This window comes from Oryctolagus cuniculus, chromosome 19 (genome assembly GCF_964237555.1).
Source record: "Oryctolagus cuniculus chromosome 19, mOryCun1.1, whole genome shotgun sequence".
NCBI lineage: Eukaryota > Metazoa > Chordata > Mammalia > Lagomorpha > Leporidae > Oryctolagus > Oryctolagus cuniculus.
This window is the reverse complement of record NC_091450.1, coordinates 50,475,001-50,502,943: the sequence shown is the minus strand read 5'-3', so window position 1 is coordinate 50,502,943 and position 27,943 is coordinate 50,475,001. Positions and strand designations below refer to the sequence as shown.

At 55.2% G+C, this 27,943-nt stretch overlaps 2 protein-coding genes and 1 long non-coding RNA gene across 5 annotated transcripts; 1 reads left to right on the top strand and 2 right to left on the bottom strand.

Moving 5' to 3' along the window:
• The first annotated feature begins 27 nt into the window (after positions 1 to 27).
• On the top strand, positions 28 to 8,483 carry LOC103345303 (uncharacterized). 2 transcript variants are annotated; one of them, XR_011384584.1, is made up of 3 exons: positions 28 to 155; positions 1,487 to 1,605; positions 6,483 to 7,726. It is a non-coding gene; the product is annotated as an uncharacterized lncRNA (long non-coding RNA). The 2 variants fall into 2 exon arrangements; XR_007915433.2 differs by lacking the exon at positions 6,483 to 7,726 and adding an exon at positions 8,119 to 8,483 and having other exon boundaries at positions 39 to 155.
• On the bottom strand, positions 8,354 to 27,509 carry BCL7B (BAF chromatin remodeling complex subunit BCL7B). 2 transcript variants are annotated; one of them, XM_051835451.2, is made up of 6 exons: positions 27,268 to 27,508; positions 23,031 to 23,106; positions 13,019 to 13,115; positions 11,207 to 11,377; positions 9,492 to 9,571; positions 8,354 to 9,365 (listed from the first exon to the last, which is right to left on the bottom strand). In XM_051835451.2, exons 1-6 carry the CDS (start codon positions 27,357 to 27,359, stop codon positions 9,267 to 9,269), a joined length of 615 nt encoding a protein of 204 aa, XP_051691411.1. In that variant the 5' UTR covers positions 27,360 to 27,508; the 3' UTR covers positions 8,354 to 9,266. The 2 variants fall into 2 exon arrangements, with proteins under 2 accessions (XP_051691411.1, XP_051691412.1); XM_051835452.2 differs by lacking the exon at positions 23,031 to 23,106 and having other exon boundaries at positions 27,300 to 27,509.
• On the bottom strand, positions 13,015 to 19,646 carry LOC138847064 (collagen alpha-1(VIII) chain-like). The gene is made up of 4 exons (XM_070064704.1): positions 19,546 to 19,646; positions 19,331 to 19,437; positions 15,734 to 16,851; positions 13,015 to 15,050 (listed from the first exon to the last, which is right to left on the bottom strand). The coding sequence occupies exons 1-4, from the start codon at positions 19,644 to 19,646 to the stop codon at positions 14,853 to 14,855; spliced, it is 1,524 nt and encodes a 507-aa protein (XP_069920805.1). The 3' UTR covers positions 13,015 to 14,852.
• Positions 27,510 to 27,943: the final 434 nt, after the last annotated feature.

Sequence of the window (27,943 nt, the reverse complement as noted above, 5' to 3'; positions counted from 1 at the left end):
CCGCTGCCGCGTAGTTGGGTTGCAGCGCACTAGAGGGCAGTCCGAAGAGGTGAAAGGTCACGTTATGTAAGCGCCGGTGACAGGCGTACGGGCCGTCCGCGGCAGAGCGAAAAGTGGGGGGCAGCAGGGGACCGAAAGGCCGAGAGCCCAGAGAGGTCAGCCTAGGGGAGCTCCTCACACTGGCAGACACTGCGCCATCTGTCACCAACGGCGACACCGACATCCGGGCACCACTGTCCGTGTGGTGCGCCGGCGGGGGGAGGGGGAGCGCGCGGCCAGGGGCTTTGTCTTTCCACTCGCGCTCCGCCCCTTCTTAAAGGCGCCGCGCTCGGCCACGCCCGGGGGTGCGCGGGTGGGGCCGGGCTGCGTAGTGGGGTTGGCGGGAAGCCACCCCAGGACGTGCAGGCGACCGCGGAAGGGTGGCTGGAGCCCCAGCTTGGCTCACCCCCCGGAGTTAACCCACTCGGGGTGGGAGGGCGGCTGGGGTCTGCAGAGAGGCGTTCTGCTTGCTTCTGGGACCACGCTGGAGAGGCTAAGGCGGAAGCTGCTTTGGAAAAATGCCTTAGGGGACGTAGTGGCGATGGGAGATGAAGCCCGTTCATCCTGCTGATAGGACACTGGGCTACCCCCCCTGTTCTGGGCCCTGTGCTGGGTGCTATAGGGCGGGAAGACACAAGAGAGTGCCCTAATAAATAAATATATATATATATATAGCGTGCAATCTGCCGGAGGAGTGCTTTCCAAAGTGCGCAGTCAGAAGGCAGCAGGAGATCGGAGCTGCTTCTCCTGGCTAAAATCTGGCACCATCAGAAGAATCAGAGAGGTGGGCGTCTGGCCGCCAGCAGTTGGAAGCACATCCTGGTTAGCACCTCCAGGTCCCACAGGGGGGAGCCTGGGTTCCTCCCGGCTCGGCCTCCCCTCTCCGGCGTCCTGATGCTGCAGTAGCCCTGCCAATGATGGCGCAAGTACCTGGGTCCCTGCCACCCACGTGGGGACTTGGACTGAGTCCCCAGCTTCCCTGGGGGCCACTGTGGGCATTTGAAGACTGAACCAGCGCTCTCTGTCCCTCTTTCTTTCTTTCTTTCTTTTTTTTTTTAATTATTTATTTGAAAGGTAGAGTTACAGAAAGAGGGAGAGACAGACAAAGGTCATCCACACGTTGGTTCCCTCCCCAAATGGCCGCAATGGCCAGAGCTGGTTGATCCAAAGCCAGGAGCTGGGAGCTTCTTCCAGGTCTCCCACGTGGGTGCAGGACCCAAGCACTTGGGCTATTGTCCACTGCTTTCCCAGGCCATAGCAGAGAGCGGGATCGAAGTGGAACAGCCAGGACTTGAACCGGCGCCCATATGGGATGCCGGCACTGCAGGCGGCGGCTTTACCCACTACGGCACAGCGCTGGCCCCCATGTCACTCTTCTTAAATAAGTGAATCAGAAACACACTCATTGAAATTCTCTGACTGCTAAATTATCTTCCCTAGTTCATAGCTTCCTGATCTGCTCTCCGACACGGCCACACTGCTGGGTGTCCCAGAGTAAAGTGTGCCAGTGTCAGCTCCATACCTGCTTTCCTTCTGTCTTCAAGGAGATCCTGTTCCCACTAAAAGGTGAGTTCTAGGTCCGACACCACCTCCAGGAAGCCTCACATGGTCACCTACCAGAGAAGGCAGAACCGAATTTGCAGCACAAAGTATGGGGTGGGGGGCTGCTTGTGACACAGGCATCCCATAGGGGAGGGGCAATTGGAGTCCCCGCTGTTCCAGTTCCGTTCCAGCTCCCTGCTGATGCGCCTGAAAAGGCAGCAGATAATGAATGGCCAGGGCTTGGGCCCCTGCACCCACTTGGGAGACCCAGACGGAGCTCCTGGCTCCTGGCTTCAGCCGGGCCGGGCCCTGGTGGTTGTAGCCATTCGGAGAGTGAATCAGCAGATGGGAGATCTTTGTCTCTCCCTTTCTTCTTGTCACTCTCTGCCTTTCAAATCAATAAATTAAAAAAAAAAAAATGAGGAAATGAGTGTGGCAAAGGAAGTGGTCATCCCAGCCATGTGTATGCGCTGAGTTGGAGTGACCACTTACATGGGAGCTGCAGGGATCCCTAGGGCCCAAGTGCAGGAAGTGGGCCGGCGCCGCGGCTCATTAGGCTAATCCTCTGCCTTGCGGCACTGGCACACCGGGTTCTAGTCCCGGTCGGGGCGCCAGATTCTGTCCCGGTTGCCCCTCTTCCAGGCCAGCTCTCTGCTGTGGCCAGGGAGTGCAGTGGAGGATGGCCCAAGTACTTGGGCCCTGCACCCCATGGGAGACCAGGAGAAGCACCTGGCTCCTGCCATCGGATCAGCGTGGTGCGCCGGCCTCGGCGGCCATTGGAGGGTGAACCAACTGCAAAGGAAGACCTTTCTCTTTGTCTCTCTCTCTCACTGTCCACTCTGTCAAAAAAACAAAACAAAACAAAACAAACAAACAAAAAAAAGACAAAAACAAAAACAAAAAAACAAGTGCAGAAGTGGAGCTAGGCCTACAGATCTGAGGCCCAGACAGGAGACCCCAAGGCAGTGACCATCAGCTGGGCTAAAACCTGACAGCAAAAATCACTCGAAGTAAGGGCTCCAGACACATTAAGAAACAATCAGGGAAGTTGGGGTACTTCAAAAAGTTCATGGAAAACACATTGAGCCTGGCAGGTCAGGTCCCGGCGACCCACAGCAAAGCACCTGTGATGTAGCACATTGAGTTAAACCACACCTTGAGATGCCCACATCTCGCATCAGATTGGCAGTTCAAGTACCAGCTACTCTGCTTCCAATCCAGCCCCACACTTATGGGTCCTGGGAGGCAGCAGAAAATGACTCAAGGGCTTGGGCCCCTGCCACCCACCTGAGAAACCTGGATGGGGCTCCTGGTTCCTGGCTTCAGCCTGGCTCAGCTCTGCCTGTTGTATGCATTTGGGGAGTGAGCTAACAGATGGAAGATCTCTCTCTCACTCTTTCTCTCGCTCTGCCTTTAAAGTAGATGAAAGTAACTTTAAGAAAATTTATTTTGGTGTAGAAAACAAAATTGGAAATCCATGCATGTCTTGTAATATACATTTTGTGCGAACTTTAAAGTACCCTCATTTTTTTTTTTAAGATTTATTTATTTGTTTGAAAGGCAGAACTACAGAGAGGCAGAGGCACAGAGGTCTTCTATCCATCGGTTCAGTCCCCAGATGGCCACAACAGAACTGAGATGATCTGAAGCCAGGAGCCAGGAGCTTCCTCCAGGTCTCCCACATGGGTGCAGGGGCCCAATGACCTGGGCCATCTTCTGCTGCTTTCCCAGGCCATAGCGGAGAGCTGGATCAGAAGACCAAAAGAGGAGCAGCCCGCGGGGGGGTGGGGGGTTGGCGCTGTGGCACAGCGGGTTAAAACCCTGCCCTGAAGTGCTGGCATCCCATATGGGCGTTGGTTCAAATCCCAGCTGCTCCTCTTCCGATCCAGCTCTCTGCTATGGCTTGGGAAGGCAGCAGAAGATGGCCCAAGTCCTTGGGCCCCTGCACCTGCATGGGAGACCCAGAAGAAGTTCCTGGCTCCTGGCTTCGGATTGGCACAGCTCCAGCTATTGCGGCCATCTGGGGAGTGACCCAATGGATGGAAGACCTCTCTCTGTCTCTACCTCTCTCTGAAACTCTGTCTTTCAAATAAATAAGGGGCCGGCGCTGGCGCTGTAGCGCAGTGGGTTAACGCCCCGGCCTGAAGCATTGGCATCCCACATGGACATCGGTTTGAGTCACGGCTGCTCCACTTGTGATCCAGCTCCCTTCTGTGGCCTGGGAAAGCAGTAGAAGATGGCCCAATTCCTTGGGCCCTTGCACCTGCATGGGAGACCCGGAAGAAGCTCCTGGCTCCTGGCTTCGGCTCGGCACAGCTCTGGATGTTGCAGCCAATAGGGAGTGAACCAGCGGATGGAGGGGTTCTCTCGCTACCTCTCCTCTCTCTGTGTAACTCTTAACTTTCAGGTAAATAAATAAATCTTTAAAAAAATTTTTTTAAATCTTAAAAAAAAAAAAATAAAGATGAGCATCCAGGACTCAAACCAGCACCCATATGGGATGCCAGCACTGCAGGCGGCGGCTTTACCTACTATGCCACAGCATCAGTCCCTAGAATTTAATTTTTATTTACCTATTTTTCCGAAAGGGAGAGAGAGAGAGAGTTCCCATCTGCTGGTTCATTCCCCAGAGGCACACAAAGAAGGTGCTGTAGGTTGAAGCCAGGAGCCAGAAACTCAATGCAGGTCTCCCACGGCGGCGGGGGCAGGGGAGGGGGGCACCGCTTCTTGAGCCATCACCACTGCTACCTTCAATGGCAGGAAGCTGGAATCGAGAGCTGGGTGTCCCTACCGATTCACCCCCGCAAGACCAAATGCCTGCCCCCAACCACGAGATCTTAGCATCTTGTCCTGACACTGCCCCCCCCCAAAAAAATCAGGGACTAAGCTAGCACAACGGTTTCCTGTTCTAAAATTTCCACTCTCAATGCCTCCAAACCCTCTGTCTTCTAATTGAGTTCATTCTTTGTGTCCAGTCTTAGGATTCCCGAGTCCCAGCACGCCGGCCCCAAAGGGACCACTGCCTCCCCACTCCCAGAATCCACCACACTCATTCCTCCCCAGTGCACAAGTGCACCTCCCTCTCTCTCCTCCCCCCTACCCCACCCTCATCTGAATCCTACACTTTCTTCCCCATGCTGCTCTCCCTGGCCCTGACCTTTGGCTCTGAACTCTCCAAGTTTTCATGAATCATCCTTTTAGCCTAACTCAAGGCCTTTTCTCTGCCAACATCTGGTTAAACAAGACGAAACAGAGGACCAGGATCAGAACCTGTTGGTTCCCAGGATCTGGTGCGGGTCGGCTCCAGCTGATTGGCCGCAGGGGTCACAGCACGTGGGGACACGCCCAGCATCTCTTCTGCAGATCGCCAGCGAGCCTGGCATGAGCTCGTCGGCACCGCCGTCTCTTGTGCTCTGTGTGCCAGGGAGCTCTGCCTTGCCACGCACCCATCCTCCAGCCGTGTTGATAGACACCTTTGCCCAGGAAGTTCCAGCTTCTGGCTGGGGCTGGTTTCTGGGCTGTCCTGCTCATTCCTCAGACTCAAATATCCGAAAGACCCAGAGGGAGGGAGGGAGAGAGAGAGAGAGACGGAATTATCCATCCGCTGGTTCACTCCCCAGCTGGCCACCAGGAGCCAGGAACTCCATCTGGCCTTCCCACATGGATGACCCAAGTACTTGAACTATCATGCTACCTCCGAAGTGCATAGGCAGGAAGCCAGATAGGAAGTGGAGGCAGGATTTGCTCCCACATTCTCCAGTGTAGGATGCAGAGTCCTGAGAGGCACCTTAACTGCTGCCCCAGTTTTATGCTTGGTATTGACTGACTGGAGAGGAAAGTGGAGACTTAGCCCTCTGTTTAACACGCATTATAGGAGGCTCCTGCATTAAACCCCAACCAAACCAAAAGGGAGTCATTCCCGTTAAATGTCGCAGCATCCAGTGGAAACTTCCAGAGGACACACACTGACCATTTTCTCCTGAAAAAGAAGAGACCCGGTCTCCCCGAGTCGGAGTAATCGAGTCCCCTCTGCTTGGACTCTTACAGAAAAATTTGACCTGATGTTACCCAATCAACTCTTCTTGTTTCCTCATTTCCACCTTACTCACGGTTCTGCTGTTGCCCAATGGCAGCCACCATTCTATTTTTTTTTTTTAAAGATTTTATTTATTTATTTGAGAGGTAGAGTTACAGACAGTGAGAGGAAGAGACAGAGTGAAAGGTCTTCCTTCCGTCAGTTCACTCCCCAGAGGGCTGCAACAGCTGGAGCTGTGCCAAACCAAAGCCGGGAGCCAGGTGCTTCTTCCTGGTCTCCCACGCAAGTGCAGGGGCCCAAGCACTTGGGTCTTCTTTTCTTCTTTCTTTTCTTTTCTTTTCTTTTCTTTTCTTTTCTTTTCTTTTCTTTTCTTTTCTTTCTTTCTCTCTCTTTCTTTCTTTCTTTCCTTCTTTCCTTCTTTCCTTCTTTCCTTCCTCCCTCCCTCCTTCCTTCCTTCCTTTCTTCTTCTTCTTTTTTTTTTTTTTTTTTTGGACAGGCAGAGTGGACAGTGAGAGAGACAGAGAGAAAGGTCTTCCTTTGCCGTTGGTTCACCCTCCGATGGCCGCCATGGCTGGTGCGCTGCGGCCAGCGCACCGCGCTGATCCGATGGCAGGAGCCAGGAGCCAGGTGCTTATCCGGGTCTCCCATGGGGTGCAGGGCCCAAGCACTTGGGCCATCCTCCACTGCACTCCCTGGCCACAGCAGAGAGCTGGCCTGGAAGAGGGACAACCGGGACAGAATCCTGCTCCCCGACCGGGACTAGAACCCGGTGTGCTGGCACCGCAAGGCGGAGGATTAGCCTAGTGAGCCGCGGTGCTGGCCTCATCTTTGTTTTTAATGTTTCTTATTTTCATCTACTTGAAAGGCAGAGCAAGAGAGAAGAGAGATGTATCTTCCATCTGCTGGTTCACTCTCCAAATGCCCACAACCACCGGGCTGGGCCAGGACAAAGCCGGGCGTCTTTCACGTGGGTGTCGGGAATCCATTACTGGGCCATCGTCTGCTGCCTCCCAGGATGCCTAAGCAGGAAGCGCCACTGGAAGCAGAGCAGACGGACTCAACGTGGGATGCGGGCATCCCAAGGGGAAGCTTAACCCACTGTGCACCACCACCCACGCCTGTGGCCATTTATCTAAGGGATGTGAGCACCCATAGATTTTGGTATCTGCAGGGGTCCTGGACCAACCACCCAGGGGTACCAGGTGAACCGAGGTGAAGGAAACACTTTACCCATTTATGGGACTTTTTGCTAACTGTCCGGTTTTGCAAATTCCCTGAAATGTGGGGGAAGTTAGAGACCCGATTACATGGTTTGCTCCTGCATACGCCCAGTGCTTTGCCACCTCTGTCCCTCACTTGCCCTGGTTACTCTCTTTCCTCAGGTCTGTCTGCACCCAACCAGAGGTTTCAATGCCCAGCGAAACGCTTCCCCGGACCCTTACGGTCCTCTTCCCTCCACCCCACCCCCCGTGAGGCATAGGCTCCTGTCCACCCTCCCTACCTCACCACACCATACACTCCTTAAAAAGACAGCGACCATGTGGGATACATCGGCACCAAGTATTTGTAAAACAAGCACCTGTCAAGGCTGACTAACACAGCATGGAAATCTAACCCCAGATAAAAAGGTGAGGTCCACTCGTCTTCTTTATACTCCAAACCCCTCTGGCCTCTGGGGCAATCCTTATTCCACACCATTAGTTAGGTGAGCCCATATGTTTTTTTTTTTTTTTTTTTTGTATTTTTGAAGATGTGTTTATTCAAAAGGCAGAGTGACAGAGAAACCATCCACCCATTGGTTCATTCCCCAGATGCCCATGTAACAGCTAGGGTTGGGGCTGGGCCAGGCCAAAGCCGGGAGCTCCCTTTGGCTCTCTCACGTGGGTGACAGACACCCAAGTACTTGAACTTCATCTTCTGCCTTCCAGGGAACATTAGTAGGAAGCTGGATCAGGAGCAAAGGAGCTGGGACTTGATCCAGGCATTCTAATATACAGGACGTGACTTAATCACTGCCCAAAACACCTACCCCTGGCCATTTTTTGATGGCCTCTTACTGGTTATACTTTCCCTTGCTTAAATACATTAGAGAACACATTTATCTTATGTGCCACAAGTCATCATGGAATCTGTGACATTCATTTCACAACTTAATAGTGTCCAATTTTTAAGAAAAAACAAGTAGGGGTTAATAAGGCGGGGCAGCAGAACTTGGATTCTAGTCCCGTCCATGATACCTGGAGCCCCGGTGAGGGGTCAAAGGCATTACTTAGGAAACTCTTGAACACACCTAACGCCAGATTCTTTTCAACCATGACCCTTCTGATTTCCTTAGGAATCAGAACAAAAAGGAATCCGTGGCTGCCGGGGCCTGGGAAGAGTGGGAAACAGGGAGCGAGTGCTGTGGGGTGGGAGGGTCCCGTGGGGGCAGTGAGAAGGCTCACGGGGAGGGTGGCGATGACCAGACGTGTGAGCAGCTTACACTGTGTGCTGACCTGCAGGTGCAAATGCTAAGCTTTCGTGTGATGTGCATTCTACGACGATTTCAAAAGTGAAAAACAGACTTCACGGATTCCTCCCTGCTGCCTGGGGCTGCGTAAGACACACAGGGACAGCACTGGCCACACGACAATGTCAAGGCAATCTTGGCAGCGCACTCCTGTCTAAGGGCCCAGCCCCCAGCACCCCCAGCCCTGCCTGCCCCCTTCCACAATGAGGCACTCAGAGACCAACAAGACTATTTCAAATAGTTTAATTTTAAAAATATTCTATTCAGTGCTAAAATATGTCTTCACTCACTGTCGCTCATTTCCATTTTCTTAAACTTTTTTTGAAACAAAAAATAAAATCACAAAGTTCAATTAAACATGCAGGTTTGAAAGAAGAGGGAACTTTCTAGAAGTCTGAGCTGAAGCAGTACTGTGGGGGTGGGTGCTGATGTCAGAACCTCGACTTCTTGCTGAGGCAGAGTGTACAGCAGGAGGCAGGGGGTGCTGGAATGACACGCACGGGTGGGAACAAAGCCGCCGGCGTGGGAGTGCGCGGGGGGAGGGCACAAAGACCACCAGCAGCCAGAGCCCACCGGAGGCAGGACCGCCTCGGGCTGGGGCAGAGACGGACCTTCACCCTCCCTCCCTTGGCCCAGTCTCCTCCAGCAGCGGCCTGGAGGCCGCACACCCTGAGGATCCCAGCTTCTACAATCTCCTTTCAAGTTCAAGTATCCTTAGGCACTCTCTCCTCTAGAGGGCGCCATCCACACAGTCTCACAGTCTCTCACAGTCTCTCACAGTCTCTCTCTCTCTCTCTCTCTCTCTCTCTCTCTCTCTCAGACATGCCAGCAGCTCCGTCCAGAGGTCCTGGGGCAGAGACTGCCACCTGGGGGTGACAGAAGAACCGGGGAGGGCGGACTCTCCAGCCTACTTGGGTATGGGAGGACAGGAGCACTCCTCCTCTGGGGGGAACAAGCAGACAGGTGCCAGGGACAGATGATGGTGCTGCAACCCCAAGTCCTTTGTCAGCTTCCAGGCTGGACGGTTCCTATGTGCAGGCTCTGGACCCCAGCGCTTGCCCTCACCCCAGCGACACAGCCCGGCCAGAGCCAGAGAACAATAAATAGAGGCGGGGTGGGAGGCGGAGGGTGCAGACGCCGCTAGCTCTCCGACGCCGACGCTGTCTGCGGCACTGCAGGCTGGTCCACGCAGAAGCGCTTCAGGGGTGGGGCACTTGCATCTTCCTCTTCCGCGGCCACCTAGGAGCAGCCAGAGGTGGGTTGGCAGACCCCGGAGGCGCCCCACACCCTCTCTGCGCCCTCCAGGGGCCGACAGAGCCTTTACTTTGTGTCTGAGAAACTGGGACGCCCACAGTGACCGCTCACCTGTGTCTCCAGGGGCACTGGTTCTTCCTTGGTGAGGGTGGGAGGCTCGTCGGCAACTTCGGAGGCCGGCAGGGAGGGCTCTGAAAAAGCGGCAGGTTCAGCCCAGGGCAAGCTCCCCAGGCAGGGCGCTGTCCTCAGTTACCCGACAGAAGTGGCTCAGTGAGGAGGGAAGGAGCCAGAGTCTTGTGGAGCAGCCACGGCCACCCCGGGGAGGTGGGGACACTAAGACTAGGCCACAGGGGACCAGCCTGGCCTGCAAGTGCCTGGACCCACCAGAGCAGCTCATTGCTCCCCAGGCCCCTGCCACGGGATGCGATGCAGACAGACACGGAGGGAGCTACACAGAGGACAGCTCTGTCGTGTAGCCCAGCTGGCACCAGATCGCAGTGCGGCAAAGCTGACGAGGGCCCAGGACAGGGCACCTCGACTCCGGCTTGTGCTGGACAGAGCACAAAGGGCACGGACGCTGGCGTCTGAGGGACTCAAGCTGACGCCCACTCTGCCAGTTGGCAGCGCCGCGATCCCGTCCAGGCCTCCACTTGCTCTCTGTCTCAGGGTGTCTGAGAGGTCACCCAGGCTCCACAGCGCCTGCGCCTCGCTCGAGCCGCATGCTTCCTCCTGCCTCTCCGGACGGGGTAGTCAGTCCTTCCTCAACACGCCCACGTGCAGGGCACTGGGTGTCTGCTGCAGAGGCTGGGATACCGGCATTCTACATCAGAGTGCCTGGGTTCCAGTCCTGGTTCTGGTTCTGAACCCAGCTTCCTGCTACTGAACACCCTCTTGACACCCATGTCGGGGTCCTGGATGGAGTTCCTGGCTGCTGGCTTCCTCCTGGCCCAGTCCCAGGTATTATAGGCATTTGGGGAGTGAATCCATGGATGGAAGTTTTCTTTTTTTTTTTTGTTTTAAGGATTTATTTTATTTGAAAGGCAGAATGACACAGAGGGCAAGACAGAGAGAGGAAGAAGTCTTCCATCTGCTGATTCACTCCCCAGATGGCCGCAACAACCAGGACCAGAGCAGGCCGAAGCCAGGAGCCAGGAGCTTCTTCCAGGTCTCACATGGGTGCAGGGGTCCAGGTACTTGGGCCATCTTCTGCTGCTTTCCCAAGTGCGTCAGTGGGAGCAGGACTGGAAGTGGGGCAGCCAGGACTGAAATGCACTGATCCGGGATGCTGGTGTCACAAGCAGTGGCCTAACCTGCAGTGCCACAACACTGGCCCCTTTCTGCTTTTCAAGTTGAAAAAAAAAAAAAAATGTTTTTGGCTGGTGCCGCGGCTCACTAGGCTAAATCCTCCGCCTTGCGGCGCTGGCACACCAGGTTCTAGTCCCGGTCGGGCGCCGGATTCTGTCCTGGTTGCCCCCCCTTCCAGGCCAGCTCTCTGCTGTGGCCTGGGAGTGCAGTGGAGGATGGCCCAAGTGCTTGGGCCCTGCACCCCGTGGGAGACCAGGAAAAGCACCTGGCTCCTGCCATCGGATCAGCGCAGTGCGCTGGCAGCAGCGTGCCAGCCACGGCGGCCATTGGAGGGTGAACCAACGGCAAAAGGAAGACCTTTCTCTCTGTCTCTCTCTCTCACTGTCCACTCTGCCTGTCAAAAAAAAAAAAAAGTTTTTGTAACTATGCCAAGCTGTTACCAAATGGCTTGATGGTGCCAGGCCGTGGGGTGCTCCCCTAACCCCTTCCTCCAAAGAAGACAATCGTGAAGGCAGACTCACCCTCGAGGATCTCCTGGCCCAGCGTGGGGGGCTGGGAGTCGTCTGTGCGGAAGTCCGAGGTGTGTGCTGGGCTCAGAGACTCGCTCTGCTGGGGGCTGGGGCTCGAGTTGGTGCTGCTGTCCACCTTCAGCTGGTAGACGTCAGACGCCGAACTCTGGTTGCTGTTTTCATCTGAAACCAAGCACAGCGAAGGCGACAGCTCGGGCAGCTGTCCTCAACAGGACTCAGGACACCCGGCGTCTCCACAGCACAGGGCTCCTGTGCCCTGCAGGCTGGCTGCAGGCTCCCGCGGATTCACTTCGGCATTTCTGTACCCCGAGCACAGAGGCAGCTGGAATCCTGATGCAACCTGCGCACTTCGGGAAGCTCGGGATCCTTCAGCACCCAGCTGCAGCCTGGACTGGGGTTTCTCACTGCCCAGGGCAGAGGTGCAGCTGCGCCTCTGGTCAGTACCTGCCCATCTCCCTCCTGCCACAGATGTGCAGGAAATGACCCATCTGTCTGGAGCTGGTACCTGCAGGGGCTCAGCTCAGGCCCTTCAAGCCAACTGCCCCCGGGGCCAAAGGACTGCCATCCGCCAGCTCTGTCTGACGGCCCAACACGACCACCTAAGATAACAACATAGAGCAAGCCCTGCCTCCAGCACCCAGGCACCAAGTGAGCTCCATGCTCCCGCCATGAAACCACTTGTGCTCACGCCTGGCTCTCCTGCAGCCCCGGCCTGGGCTGCAGCATCTCCGAGCAGGCCTGCTGGCCAGTCTCCGGTCTGGCCTGCCCCAGGGCTCACGGCTCCACACTGCTCCACTGCACAGATGGAGGGGCTTCCTGAGACTTCCCAGGATAAGCCCCACACGCCAGCACCTCTCGTGGCCTCCCCGCCTTTCTCCCCGCCTCACACTCCCCAGGCAGGAACAGCTTTCTCTTTCCAGTCTTCCTGGAGAGCCCTGCACGTTCCGACATCCAGCTCCAGCATCGCTCCCTGCGCGGGGCCCTGCCTCCCTGCTCCCCCGAGCTCCTGTCATACCCTGCGCACACCTGCGTCTTTCCACTGCACCCCGTGCGGGCAGGCTCGGACACGCCGTCCTTGGCTGCCCAGAGCACGCAGCACCTGCTCACTACTGGATGAAACCACACGGAGGAAACAGAGCCGCACATCTCCCAGAGCTTTGCGACTACTGAATGTCCCCCACACAGCTACAGAGCGGCCTCCCTCCCTTCTGGTCTCCCGAAGCTGCGGTGACCTTGCTGGGGCCAGGAGCACAGGTGTGGAGCGGGCAGCTGCAGCCCGGGTTCACCTGTCTCACGCTGGGCGCGCTCTAGTCTTGCTACTCCTGAGTCCATTATCGTCCACACCAGCGCGGAAGCAGCGTTCCGCAGGTCAAGGAGCTTCCCCACCTGGGCGTCTCAGCACTGTCTGGCTCACGGCTCAGGCTGACATTGGAATGAAAACAAGACGCTGGAGCGACAGCGCCACACGAGCAGTAACCGCCGCCTGACACGCGCAGGGCTTAGGCTGACGGCGGACTTGGCCGCTGCTCTAAGGCACTGCCATTAAACACTCAGCATACAGAAAGCACCTGTGATTCAGAAACCCGGGCCCTACGCAAGGCGGGGTCTGCACTTCCGATGATGTCACTTTAAGGACGTTCTCAATGGGACCCCGCCTCGCAGTCACGGGGGAGCGCTATGTGAAAGACCTAAGCGCCCAGCGGAACAGCAGCCACGGAAACGAGACGCACAGTAGCCATGGTCTCGGCAGGGACACCATCTACGTTGTCTGTTTCCTGCAAGGAAGATGGGGATGCGACTCACCCTGGAATTCCAGGAGGAGAGAGGAGTTGGCTGAGGCGTCAGAGGGAAAGCCGTTAGGTTCTCGGGCGGCAGAACTGTTCGATTTTGCCTTTTCTTTCTAGAAAAGGATAAAAAGAGGACTATGACAGAGCCAAGCAGGGGCCGCACGAGGAGGGAGAAGGGTGCTGTCTGCATCAGACTGAGCAGGGATGAGGGCGGGGCAGAGCCCAAGGACCCCAGGGGGACACTTTGGGGCGAGATACTCCGTGTCAAGCCTGTGTCTCCACCTGTGAGACGAACCCTTCTGCACGGATCTCAGCCATCAGAAGTGAGCGGCAGACACACACGCCTCCACCAGAGCCCCCCCACCCCCACCCCGCTCCGCTCATGCTCTCCTGCCCTGAGCAACACGCTCCAACCAACCCTTTCCTACGTGCATGGGCCAGAAACACTCAGGTGGGAGAGACGCCCGGTTCAGTAGCACCACAGGGAACAAGTGAGGGAACAGCACTCAGATTAGGCGGGACGAACCATCGCTGTGCGTGTGACGCGGGCAGACAGGACGGGGTGGCCCTGCCGGCTCCGCTGCTCACCACCAGCCTCATGCGTTCTGCCCCTGCCCTCCCTGTCATGTCACTGCTTTCAAGGAGGTTAAGTTATGGGTGTGGGGACCAGGATGGAGGGAAGCACTAGCTTGCAACCAGCAAGTCCAGGGCAAAGAAAAGAAGACAGTCAATCCAAGCATTCGCAGTTGAGAGCCTTCCAGAAGTGCAAAGGTCACAGCTGGGCAGCCCCGCACCGGCCAGTCCACACCTGTACAGTGGAGGAAGTGCGCTCAGACACGACTCAGCTTGGTTAAAAACTCAGTCCTAGCACCCTGTCACAAATCACCCCTGCCATGCAGTCATGGGTCTCCTTCCCGCATTTTCCACATGCGGATATTATTCTAATGTCATTGCAAACACGGAACCATTTTAGCACGTTCCATACACATGATTGTTACAGTTGCATAATGTTCCACAAACCATAATTCACTTAATTACTTCCCAAATATGGCACATTTACTTTTTAAAAAAATTTATTTATTTGAAAGGCAGAGTTAGAGAGAGGTAGAGAGGTACAGAGGTAGAAAGAGAGAAAGAGAGAGAAAGGGAAGGAAGGAGGGAGAGGGAGAGAGAAGTCTTTCATTCACGGGTTCACTCCCCAAATGGTCGGAGCTGGGCCAACCTGAAGCCAGGAGCTTCCTCCAGGTCTCCTACACAGGTGCAGGGGCCCAAGGACTTGGGCCATCTCCACTGCTTTCCCAGGCCACAGCAGAGAGCCGGATCGGAAGTGGAGCAGCCGGGACTAGAACTGGCGCCCACGTGGGATGCTGGCTCTGCAGGTGGTGGCTTTACCCGCTACCCCACAGTGCTGGCCCCAGTACATTTAAGACTGGGGAGAGGGCAGCATTATGGTGTTCCTGGCATCCCCGCATCGGAGCACTGGCACATCTCACCCTGACGGGATCACCGTCACTCGTTCTCTTGCCCAGCAGACCCACGATGGGGGACGCCACTGCCATGGACTGCTGGGGGCACATGCACCTCAGTAACCAACACTGGACTTGCGAAGCCCTCAGAGAAAGAAAGGGGACCAAGTCTTGGGCAGGGGCTGCCTGGCGCCTTCCTTGCCCCACACATGCACACTGCCTGACCTTGGGCAGCAGGGGAAAAGGCACCACTGCAGCCAGGGCTGGGCGAGGAATCACAGCTCATTCCACAGCGCCCAACTCTCACCCATCCACTCCTCGGGATGCTTACCCCCAGAAAAATGCACCCCCTGGAGGACGGGTACCTCTGGAGGATGGGTACCCCTAGAACCGGTACCCTTGGAGGACAGGTACGCCTGGAGATGGGTACCCTAGAGGACAGGTACCCCTGGCAGATGGGTATCCCTGGAGGACAGGTATCCCTGGAGACGGGTACCTCTGGAGAATGGGTACCCCAGGAGGATGGGTACCCTGGAGGACGGGTACCCCTGGAGGACGGGTACCTCTGGAGGATGGGTACCCCTGGAAGACAGGTATCCATGGAGGACAGGTATGCCTGGAGATGGGTACCCCTGGTGGATGGGTACCCTAGAGGACGGGTACCCCTGGCGGATGGGTACCCCTGGAGGACGGGTAACCCTGGAGGATGGGGACCCCTGGAGGACAAAGACCACTGGAGATGGGTACCTCTGGTGGGTGGGTATCCCTGGAGATGGGTACCCCTGGAGGACAGGTACCCCTGGAGATGGGTACCCCTGGAGGATAGGTACCCCTGGAAGATAAGTAACCCTGGAGGACGGGTACCTCTGGAGGATGGGTATCCATGGAGATGGGTACCCCTGGAGGACAGGTACCCCTGGAGATGGGGACCCCTGGAGGATAGGTACCCCTGGAAGATAAGTAACCCTGGAGGACGGGTACCTCTGGAGGATGGGTACCCCTGGAAGACAGGTATCCATGGAGGACAGGTATGCCTGGAGATGGGGACCCCTGGCGGATGGGTACCCTAGAGGACGGGTACCCCTGGCGGATGGGTACCCCTGGAAGATAAGTAACCCTGGAGGAGGGGACCCCTGGAGGACGAGGACCACTGGAGATGGGTACCTCTGGTGGGTGGGTATCCCTGGAGATGGGTACCCCTGGAGGACAGGTACCCCTGGAGATGGGGACCCCTGGAGGATAGGTACCCCTGGAAGATAAGTAACCCTGGAGGAAGGGGACCCCTGGAGGATGGGTATCCATGGAGATGGGGACCCCTGGAGGATGGGTACCCTGGAGGATGGGTACCCCTTGAGGATAAGTAACCCTGGAGGATGGAGACCACTGGAGGACAGGTACCCCTGGAGATGGGTATCCCTGGAGGACGGGTACTCTGGAGGATAAGTACCCCTGGAGGACAGGTATCCCTGGAGATGGGTACCTCTGGAGATGGGTATCCCTGGAGGACAGATACCCTGGAAGACAAGTACCCTTAGAGGATGGGTACCTCTGGAGGACGGGGACCCCTGGAGGATGGGTACCCTGGAGGATGGGTACCCCTGGAGGATAAGTAACCCTGGAGGATGGAGACCACTGGAGGACAGGTACCCCTGGAGATGGGTATCCCTGGAGGACGGGTACTCTGGAGGATAAGTACCCCTGGAGGACAGGTATCCCTGGAGATGGGTACCTCTGGAGATGGGTATCCCTGGAGGACAGATACCCTGGGAGACAAGTACCCTTAGAGGACGGGTACCCCTGGAGGACGGGGACCTCTGGAGGATGGGTACTCCTGAAGGACAGGTACCCTGGAAGACGAGTACCCTTGGAGAATGGGTACCTCTGGAGATGGGTACCCCTGGAGGACGGGGACCTCTGGAGGATGGGTACCCCTGGAGGATGGGTACCCCTGGATGACGAGTACCCTTGGAGGATGGGTACCTCTGGAGATGGGTACCCCTGGAGGACGGGGATCTCTGGAGGATGGGTACCCCTGGAGGATGGGTACCCCTGGATGACGAGTACCCTTGGAGGATGGGTACCTCTGGAGGATGGGTATCCTGGAGGATGAGTACCTCTGGAGGATGGGTATCCCTGGAGGACAGGTACCTTGGAGGATAAGTACCCCTGGAGGACAGAGACCCCTGGAGATGGGTACCCCTGTAAGATGGGTACCCCTGGAGGACTGGTACCTCTAGAGGATGGGTACCCGTAGGGATGGGTACCTCTGGAGATGGGTACCCCTGGAAGACGGGTACCCCTGGAGATGGGAGAGGATGGGTACAGGGGCAGAAGATGGCAGAGGGCAAAAGAGAAAGGCTGAATCCTGAGGGTAACCCTATCCCTTTAATTCATTTTTTTAAACAAAAGATTTATTTATGTCTCTATTTGAAAGGCAGGGTGATAGAGAAGGAGAGACACAGAAAGAGGGGAGAGGGAGAGATAATCCATCCATTGGTTCACTCCTCAGATGGTCACAACACCAGGCTAGGAGCCCAGAACTCCGTCTGGTTCTTCCACGTGGGTTGCAGGGACCTAGCTACTTTCCCAGGTGCATTAGTAGGAAACTGGATCAGGAACAGAGTAGCAGGGACTCAAACCAGGACTCCAATATGGGATGTGAGTGTCCCAAGCAGCAGTTTAACCCACTGAATTAGCTTAATTAGCGACTTAACCCACAAATAATTCCTTTAGATGGGGGCCAACGTTGTGGCATAGTGGGGAGAGCTACTGCCTACAATCCTGGAACGCAATGTGGGCACTTCTGGATCCCTGCTGACGGCCTGAGTGCTTGGGTCTGTGCCATCCACATGGGAGACCTGTAGTGCCGACATCCCATATGGGCACCCGTTCGAGTCCCGGCTGCTCCACTTCTGATCCAGCTCCCTGCTATGGCCTGGGAAAGCAATGGAAGATGGCCCAGTCCTTGGGCCCCTGCACCCATGTGGGAGACCCGGAAGAAGCTCCTGGCTCTTGGCTTCAGATCGGCACAACTCCGGCCATTGCGGCCAATTGGGGAGTGAACCAGCGGATGGAAGACTTCTCTCTCTCTCTCTGTGTAACTCTGCCTTTCAAATAAATAAATAAATAAATCTTTAAAAATTAAATTATAAAATATTTTTTAAAGATTTATTTATTTTTTTGAAAGACAGGGTTACAGAGAGAGGTAGAGACATAGAGACAGAGAGAAAAAGGTCTTCCATCTGCTGGTTCACTCCCAAAATGGCTGCAATGGCTGGAGATGAGCTGATCGGAATCCAGGAGCCAGGAATTTCTTCTGGGTCTACTATGTGGGTGCAGGAGCCCAAGGACTTGGGCCATCCTCCACTGCATTCCCAGGAGCATTAGCAAGGAGGTGGATTGGAAGTGGAGCAGTTGGGACTTGAAATGGGATCCACATGGGATGCCAGCACTGCAGACCATAGCTTAATCTACCATGCCACAGTGCTGGCCCCTGAACAAATAAATATTAAAAGAACTCAAGTATTAAAAAAAAAAGAAAGAAAGAAATTAAGAAAGCAGCTGGCTATAAACGTTACAGGATCTTCTAACAGAAGTCCTAGAAGATCAAAGAGAAGAAATTCTAAGTTTCTCAGAAGTAGATGATCTAACAAAGAATCAGAATCAGAATGACATCCAATTTCTCAACAGCATCAACAGAAGCCTAACAATAAGCAGTCCCTCAGAATGGTGAGAGAGATCGATTTTCAACCTAGAATTTCACATACAAATGAAATCAAGCATGAAGTAGAACAAAGAGGTTCTCAGGACGTCTTCCCAACAAAAGCCCTCTGACACACATTCCAACAAGACAAATGAAATTAGGAGAAAGGAGTAAAAGACAGGTGCCAGGATTAGTCAATAATTAACAATGCCTATTTTGTCTAAATAAGCAATAACCAAAACTAGAAAGGCCGAAAATCTGACATTCCAGTCAAAATTAAGGACAGCATAGGGGGACGGGTGGAGACCAGAAGTGATTAAAGAGTGCTATGGGCATTTTCCCAAATTCAGAGGGAAAATACAGATTTGTTGATAGTCTTTACACACTGACAGGGAAGAATCAGCATGTGCTATTAAGTAAGAGATAGCCAACAGAAAAACAGCATTGCGGAAGTCCTATGTAGAACATCCAATCCAGAGAAGAAACCTGTGCACGCATCACCAGGGAAAGAGGGAGAGAGGGCAAAGTACTATGGAAAAACCCTTTTCCAGTGCCACAGAACTGGCTGGTGGGCACAGGCTCCCAGGCTTCTCGCGGGACAGAGAGAGCACAAGCTACCTGGAGCATGAGGGGCAAGTGTGTGTGTCCTGAGGCAACTTCTAGCAAACTCCCTTCAAGTCATGCAAAGACCGTTCTCTCCCTCCTCCCTCTCCTGCGACCAGTGCCTGCATGTGGCAACGGGAGCCTGACCTTGGGAACTGGTGCAGAGCAACAGGGTTTCAGAGGCACACGATGCACAGAGCTCTGTGGGCGGCACGGCAGTCTCTCCGGAGGGTGCGCACTGTGCAGCGCTGACTGAAGCTCAGGACACCCACAGCCCGTATCAGAGTGCCAGTGCCAACCCCTGCTACTCCACTTCCAATTCAGCTTCTTCCTAATCCATCCTGGGAGGCAGTGGGTGATGGCTCATCCCACGTGGGAGACCAGGATGGCGTTCCTGGCTCCTGGCCCAGCTCTGGCTGTAGGGCCTTGGAGAAGGGCATCAGTGGATGGGAGATCTCTGTGTTTCCTCTCTGCCTCTCCCTCTCTCGTGCTGCCTTTTGAATAAGTCATTTGTTTAAAAAAAAAAAAAAAAAAAAAAAAAAAAAAAAGATGCCACCTGGGACGCCCTGGTTCCAGTCCTGGTCCCTTGGCTTCTGATTCACGGCTACTGAGGTGTGAGGGATGTCCAGTGCCAACGAGAAGCTGGGGACCACACCCAGACACCTAGAGTACGACACAGCAGGAGGCAAACAACAGTGCTTTCAGTAACCAGGGCCAGGACCAATGTCCACCCATGGAGACAAGGCGAACTCGGGCCCCACTCACACACACCCCAACGTCAAGTCCAGGTGCGCCGTGAACGGTGCCACAACAATGAGCTCGCGGACAACCACCTCTGCAGCCTCACAGGAGGAAGCGATTTCTGGAGACATCTGAAAGGACCGCTTTTTCTTTTAAGAGGCTTATTTATTTATTTGAAATGCAGAGTTGCAGAGAGAAGGAAACATAGTGAGAGATCTTCCTTCTGCTGGTTTACTCCCCAGATGGCCACAACAGCTGGGGTTGGGCCAGGCCAAAGCCAGGAGCCTGGAACTGTATATCCAGATCCCCCATGTGGATGACAGGGGCCCAAGCACTGGACCACCTTTTTTTTTTTAAAAGATTTATTTTTTTTTTATTTGAAAGTCAGAGTTACACAGAGAGAGAAGGAAAGGCAGAGGGGGAGAGAGAGAGAGAGGTAACTTCCATTCTCTGGTTCACTCCCCAAATGGCTGCAATGGCCGGAGCTGGGCCCATCCAAAGCCAGGAGTTTTTTCCAGGTCTTCCATGTGGGTGCAGCGGCCCAAGGACTGGGGTCATCCTCCACTGCTTTCCCAGGCCACAGCAGAGAGCTGGATCGGAAGTGGAGCAGCCAGGTCTCAAACGGGCGCTATATGGGGATGCCAACATTGCAGGCGGTGGCTTTACCTGCTATGCCACAGGGTTGGCCCCTGGACCACCTTCTGTTGTTTTCCCAAGAGCATTAGCAGGGAGCTGGATTGAAGTGGAGCAGCCAGGACTTAAATCCACGCTCACAGGAGAGGCCAATTCTGCAGGCAGAGGCTTAACCCATTGCGCCACTACACTGGTGTCTAGACCAACTGTTTTTTTTAATATACATTATTTTGTCTAGATTAAAACTGAAAACTTGAGGCCAGCATTGTGCCATAGCAGGTTAAGCTGCTGCCTGCAGTGCCAGTATCCCATATGGGTGCCAATTTGAGTTCCGGATGCTCCACTTCCAATCCAGCTCCCTGTTACAGTGCTGGGAAAGCCACTGCAGCCAGGACTGTCCCCCTCTGTAACTATTAGCCTTTCAAATAAAATAAGTGAACCTTAATAGAAAACAAAAAACCTGAAAGCTTCCGTTACCCAGGGCAGTAGAAAGAGAAGGCCAGGACAAGCCACAGACACAAAGACACAAGTCCACAAGAACTCCAGTCCACAACACGGACGAGTCCTACAAGTCCACACAGCAGGGAGGGGAAGGGGGACTTCAACAGGTGCCTCCTGAGAGAAGAGATCCCCCAGACTAAGAGTCACAGAACAGACTCTCAGCCTCCTCGGGGACCAGAGCATGAGCACCCCTCCAAGCCACGACAAGCGCTCTGCACAGAAGCCTGACAGCACCCAGCGTAGACGCACATCTGCAGCAATGCCACCTGTCCTGGTCCTGGTCCTGGGGGGGAACAGAAACGCTGTCTCCGCCCTCCAGAGGACAGTTCAGCATCTGCCAACACAGGGCCATGTGCACGTACTCTAGGCCCCAGCAAGTCAACTCCTCGGACTCATGAACACGTTCACCCGGATCCTGAACAGGGGAAAATCCAGATGTTCACTGACGAGGAGAATCAGAGATAAACTATGAAGCGGTCACGTGATGGAATTCCACACAGCAATGAAAAGGAACAGGGCGCTCACAACGCCACGGGTGAATTTCACAAACACAAGACTGAGCAAGAGAGACACAAACACAGGCCCTTGACGCTGCTGCTTATGGAAATATTTACAAACAAGAAGCAGGAGGAAAGCACAGGTCGAAGGGTGGCTACCTGGGTGGGGGCGGGGCTGGAGGTGCTGCCAAGAGGCTCTGTAGGAGTTGGCAACGCTCTGTTTTTTGACTGGGTAGAAACAATCAGAATAAAAAAAATATGAAGATAATCTGGGTGTGCAGCACCGCAAGAGTATAGGTCAACGTGACCCTAGCCGGGGCCAGCAGTGCAGTGCAGCAGGTGAGCTGTGATGTGACACTAGCACCCCGGTCTGAGCACTGGGTCAAGTCCCAGCTGCTTCCTTTCTGATCTAGTTTTCTTTCTTTTTTAAAGATTTATTTGTATTTATTTGAAAGGCAGACTTAGCGAGAGAGAGAGAGAGAGGTCCTCCATCACTCGTTCACTCTCAAATGGCCACAATGACCAGGGCTGGGCCAAGCCAAAGCCACCTGGGAACTCCATCTGGGTCTCCCATGCTGGTGCAGGGGCCAAGCACTTGGGCCATCCTCTATGCCTCACCAGGCCATTAGCAGGAAGCTGGATTGGAAGTGGAGCAGCCGGGACCTGAACTGGTGCCCACGGGGGATGCCATGTATTGCACTGGCCCCCGGATCTAGTTTTCTATAAAGGTGCCTAGGAAAGCAGCAGCAGATGGCTCAGGTACTTGGGAGACCCAGATGGAGCTCCTGGTTCCTGGCTTTGGCCTGGCCCAGCCTGGTTCCTGCAGGCATTTGGGAAGTGAACCAGCAGACCAAAGATCTCTCTCTCTGTACCCTGCCTTTCTAATATATAAATAAATCTTAAAAGAGAGAGTCAAAAGTAAATAGCTCTATTTACATATACAGGTTTTTTTTAAAAGATTTATTTATTTATTTGAAAGGTGGAGTTACACCGAGAGAGAGAGGAAGAGAGACAGAAACAAAGAGACCTTCCATCTGCTGGTTCACTCCACAGGTGGCTGCAATGGCCAGAGCTGGGCCAGAGCCAGGAGCTTCTTCCGGATGCAGTTTTTAAATCAAGGTTTAGCAAAAGAGAAAAAACACCAAGAAGCTTACAGTACAGGACTACATAGAGTTTCGTAACGAATACCCACATTCCTAACCCTAGGAGGCAGCCAGGCGGTAACTTGGGCAGCTGGCTCCCTGCTCACAAACACGGAGACCTGGACTGAGCCCCTGGCCCCTGGCGTCGGCCTGGCACAGCCCTGGCTACTGCAGGCGTCTGGAGCGTGAACCAGCAGCAGTGAGCCGACAGATGGGGGCTCTGTCTCTTAAAGAACAAAACAAAAACAACCCATAGGAAGCAATGCTATGTGTTTTTCCAGAATACACAGGTTCCCAAACCAATCAGAAGACAAGGAGTCAGAAAAGTACAAACCTTCACATACATACTACAGCGGGTGGCTAACAGGTGAGAACGGGCTCAGCAAACCTTTTCTTAAAGGGACAGACCCATCCTTAGGCTGTGAGGCAGCACAGGTCTAGGGCAACTACTCGGCTCTGTGGCTGTCACAATAAAGCACCCCGTGGGCATGGCTGTCTTCCAGACCATACTCACGAACACAGGGCTCAGGCCAGGCTGCAGGCTGCCAAGCCCTGGAGAAACAGACACGCTCAGGAAGAGAATAAAGGGTGAAGATTTTAGTAACGAGAGGCCTTGCCTGGAGCAATGACAGAAGGGTCCCTGACGAGTTCGCAGCTCAATCCTTTACCACTAAGAGGCAACCAAGGAAAGAAAGAAAGAAACGGGTACCTTGTGGTTGTTCTCATTGTCTTCCACACTTACCTCCTTGCTGTCTGTCACAGGAACCCACTTAAATATCCTAAGGGATGTGTCACCCACAGTCACCCACTTTTTCTCCCTAAAAGAAAGACACTTCTCAGAACTAATAAAACAAAAACATACATTTTCTGTTCATTGCTTATGTTTCTCTAGTCTTAGCCAATCAGTCCTTCCACCTGGAACGCCCCCTGACGTCCCTCTCCACGGAGAGACCCCTCACCTCACGGCGCAACCTCGTCCCTTCCAGAGACTTCCCTATCAGATGCGTCCGGTGCTGAGCCCTGTCCCCGTCACCTGTCCTCAGGAGCCCGGACCTCGGCCGTACACAACTCAGGGCATTGCCAGCTCAGCAACTGACCTGGCATCACCCTTCTTTTCCAAACATTGAGTCCACCCCACGGCTATGTAGAAAGTGCTATTCCAGAAGGCCCTGCAGGAGACACAAGATGCTGAAGACATGGTCTCTACCTTCCTCCCTGGGAGCTCGTAAGAGATGGAAACACTAAGGAACATCACCGCCTACCATGGGGGCGGCGAGGACATCAAGGAGGCTGAAAGACAAGGCCAGGCGAGGCTCAACTATGGAGGGGCACCCTTGTGACTTCTGTAGCACAGACAGCAAAGGTGGCAGCGTGGCGCCACCCACGACATCAGCACCCCGTAGCGGAGCCCTGACTTGAATCTCTACCTGCTCTACTTCTGACCCAGCTTCCTGCTAACATGCCTGGGAAGGTAACAGAGGACGGCCCAAGTGCTTGGGCCCCTGCCACCCACAAGGGAGACCTGGATGAGTACATGCCCCTGGCTTTGGTCTGGCCCAGCCCCAGCTGTTGTGCCCATTTGGGGAGTGAACCAGCAGATGGAAGATCGATCTCTCAGTCTGTCACTCTGCCTTTCAAGTAAATCAATAAATAAATCTTTTAAAAACAGTAATAATAATCCCAGAAGCAAGACAGGATGCTTCTGGCTAACAGAAGTAGGCCTCACACTGGCTCTCAAAGGAGCTTTGGGGTTTTATTTTACAGAGAAGGCAACTTTCAGATATGCCACGAGCCCCCTTTCCCCAGCACATACCTGGGCAAAGGAGAGGAACATTCTAGAATACGGGAGACTATGGACAGGCAGAGGATGCAGTGTCTGAAGCTGTGTCTGGTAATAGCAAGCAGCCCCTCGGTGGGAGATGAGGCTGGAGGGGTTTGAGGCTACTCTGCAAAGGGATTGAGCAACCTACACACACACATGCACACACACTCCTTTTTGTTACCATGTGTGCTTTTCTTCTCCCCAGAGTGAGGACTCATTTGGCCTGGAACCTTCCCTGAAGCCCGGGGAAAAGCCCTGCAACCATCAACCAACTGCCGAGCTCATCTCCCAGAAACCGTTTATGGATCAAACCGTGACCGGAGGCCGTCGGCGGGTTTCAGCACGGCGGCTGAGACGCCTGCAGCCCCATCAGCGCACCTCGGCCAGTCCCTGGCTCTGGCTGGCACCTATGCAGACCCTGGCTGTGGTAACGGGCACTGCCACCCATGTGGGGGACCAGACTGCGTTCAGCTCCCGGTTTCTGCCCGGCCCAGGCCTGGCCACTGTGGGCATTTGGGTTGTGAACCAGTGGGCAGGAGTCCATTCTCTAACAAGTCTTAACACTAAAAAAACAAAATAGGCAGGGCCAGCACTGTGGCATAATGGGTAAAGCTGCTGCCTGCAGTGCCGGCATCCCATATGGGCACCAGTTCAAGTCCTGGCTGCTCCACTTCCGATCCAGCTCTCTGCTATGGCCTGGGAAAGCAGTAGAAGACAGCCCAAGTGCTTGGGCCCCTGCACCTGTGTGGGAGACCTGAAGGAAGCTCCTGGCTCCGGATCATCACAGCACCAGCCATTGCATGCATCTGGGCCACCTGGGGAGTGAATAAGCAGATGGAAGACCTCTCTCTCTCTCTCTCTCTCTGCCTCTCTGTAACTCAGCCTTTCAAATAAATAAAATAAATCTTAAAAAAAAAAAAAAAAAAAGAAAGAAAGAACAGAAAGCTCAGAAAGAATCGTTTTAAAAAAATAAAATAAGGCACTCAAAACAGCAATTCTAAGCTCTCTGTAGGCACAGGCCCCTTCTTGCATGCTCCTTATTAAATGATGTCACATGTGTGCCTCTGATAATGTTTTTGTCTCATCAGCTTATTTACCAAATTAGAATCTCAGTAAAGATAACAAACTATGTAGCACATCTTCAAAAATCCCTATTATTCCATTACCACTAAACATATAGACAAGCAGAAATAAACTTAGGGCAAATTTTTTTAATTAAAGCAAAAATTTAAAAAGAAGGTTCTGGTCATTTTAGTGTTAATCTCTTAAGTCACTCTGGTCATGGACTGGCTGCCCTGTTCTGCTTCCATATAAAGATTCCTCCAAGGGAGAAAGGACCACGGGGGACACACACAGACAGACAGACACAGACACACACACACACACACACTCTCTCTGCTGGGTGGGAGCGGCAGGCGTGGACCCGGCCTTGGGATCCCTTGCTGTTCTGCCTTACCAAGACTGCCTAAGGAGACAGCTAATCTGAAGAAATGTTCAGATTTCAACCTTCAAGTTCAAAGCTCTGGAGAAATCCTCATCACTCACAAAACAAGCAACGGCTCAAGACCAGGCCAAGGGCTTGCTCAAGACCACGAGGGCCTGACAACATGAGCTAGACCCAGCGAAAGGAAATCAGGCCCGTCCTAAACTCAACACAGAGCAACACGCTCGACCTGCTCTGAAGGGCTGCCAGCCAGTGTGTGTGCAGGTGGGAGCTGGCTTTCCAAGAAGTTGCCTCTCGGGGCTGGCGCTGTGGCGTAGAGGGTAAAGCCCCAGCCTGCAGCACTGGCATCCCGTATGGGCGCCGGTTCGAGTCCCGGCTGCTCCAATTCTGAGCCAGCTCTCTGCTGTGGTCTGGGAAAGCAGTGGAAGATGGCCCAAGTGCTTGGACCCCGGAACCCGCGTGGGAGACCTGGAAGAAGCTCCTGGCTTCAGATCGGCGCAGCTCCGGCTGTTGCGGCCAATTGGGGAGTGAACCAGGGATGGAAGACCTCTCTCTCTCTCTAACTCTGCCCATCAAATAATGTAATTAATTTTAAAAAAAGAAAGAAGTTACTTCTCTAAGACTGCTTAGTACTTGCTGTCAGCCCGAGCAAGAACCAAATGCAGGGAGCTGATGTCTCGCGGACCTGAACCGCTTTGCAAAGTTTCAAGGCCAAATCTGAAGTTTATACTAAATAAACACATAAAAGTCACTACTGTCACAGCTGCTATGAAGCAAATAATGCCATCAGGAAATGCAGAGAGGTGACGATGGACTGGAAACAACGAGCTAAAAAAGGCTCAGGGGGCACCGGTTCCCGACCGGTCCGCTCCGTTTCCTCATCTGCTGACCACGTATTCAGTATCGAAGACCCTCGTCTAGGAAGGCAGGGAACGAGACGCACGGCCCCTTCCCTCCCAGGGCCCGCATTCCAGCCGCAAGCGGACCTGGACAACTCAGTCAGCGCTAGCCGTCCCAGCGGACACTTCTGGCTTTCGGCGCGGTGACCGGAAGCCAACGGAGAGCGAGCGAGAAGGCCCTTCCGGCCTGCGGGGAGGGGAACGCATAGCCAGGCCCACACGGGAGCCCCCGGGCTCCTACCTACTGCTGGCTAGCTAGAGGAACAGGCTCCGGGAGCTTCCGGAGCTTCACCTGCGACTTCAGGGGGCGTTAGGGGAAAGAGGCAGGTTTCCTTTCCGATGACCACCACGCCTGCTCCCGCGGCAGGTGGAATTACCGGGAGAACTCTCAGATTTCGACTGTGTTATGTGGAGCGCTCAGCCGGGCCGACCGAAGCCACTCGGGGGATGGCTGGCTCCTAATCAGGGGGAGGACAGCACGGGGAGACAGCAGCAGCGGCACCAGCCCGGGACTCTGAGCCAGGACCCGCAGGCCCAGCGCCGGCCCGAAGTCCGCAGCCATCCCCGGGCCGCGCGCGACCGCGGCAGTGGGCGGGGCAGCCAGCCGGGCGGCCCGCTGATTGGCCCCGGTCGGCGCTGCCCTCTGACCTCACGCCGACGCCGGCGCGCCCTCCGCCCGCCCTCTCCCTCCCCCTCCCCCTCCGGAGCCGGCCGGCCGGCTCCCACCCAGCCTGCCGGACTGGCGCTCCTCGGGGCCTGGGCCCGCAACACACGCGCGCGCGCGCGCGCGGGCACCCTCGGCTCCCGCCCTCACCATTTCCGCACTTTCTCGATGGCCGCCATCACCTTCTTGATGTCGTCCTTGGCCCGGCTGCGGGTCTCGGCCCTGACCGACCGGCCCGACATGGCGGCGGCGGGAGCGGCGGGGGGCCGGGGCACTGCTCCCAAGACGCGCGGAGAATCGCGCGCGCCTCACACGCGCCGCCGCCACCGCCACCGCCACCGCCGCCGAAGCCGCAGCGTCACCGCGGCCGTCGCCCCCTCCGTGCGCGCGTGCGCGAGGAGGCGCGCGCACCCGCCCGCCCCTTGGGACGCGAGCCCTCAGCGCGCCTGCGCGCCCCGCCCCGGGCGGCCCTCCCGACCCCCGGGCATGGGTGCCCCGGGCCTGGGCGCGCCGAGCAGGCTGCACGTGCTGCGGGCAGGGCAAGGTGCGAGGCGCTGCCGGTACAGTGGGCGGGGTGTCCGCTTCTGCCCAGGGGCATTGAAGGTCCGCGCCCTTGCACTGCGTCCAGAGAAGCTGGGAGCCTGGCCCCGGTGGGACCTGAGTGTCCGCCCCCCCCCCCCCAGGACTCCCACTGGGCTCCAACGGCGGGGAGTTTGACACCTGTCTGGGGTGTGCCTGCTGTTCTTGGTGCTCACCCGAGGAACTGGCTGCTCGCTCTTCCAGAATCCGGTTCAAACTCCAGCCTCCCGGGGTACCCTAGGGTCCC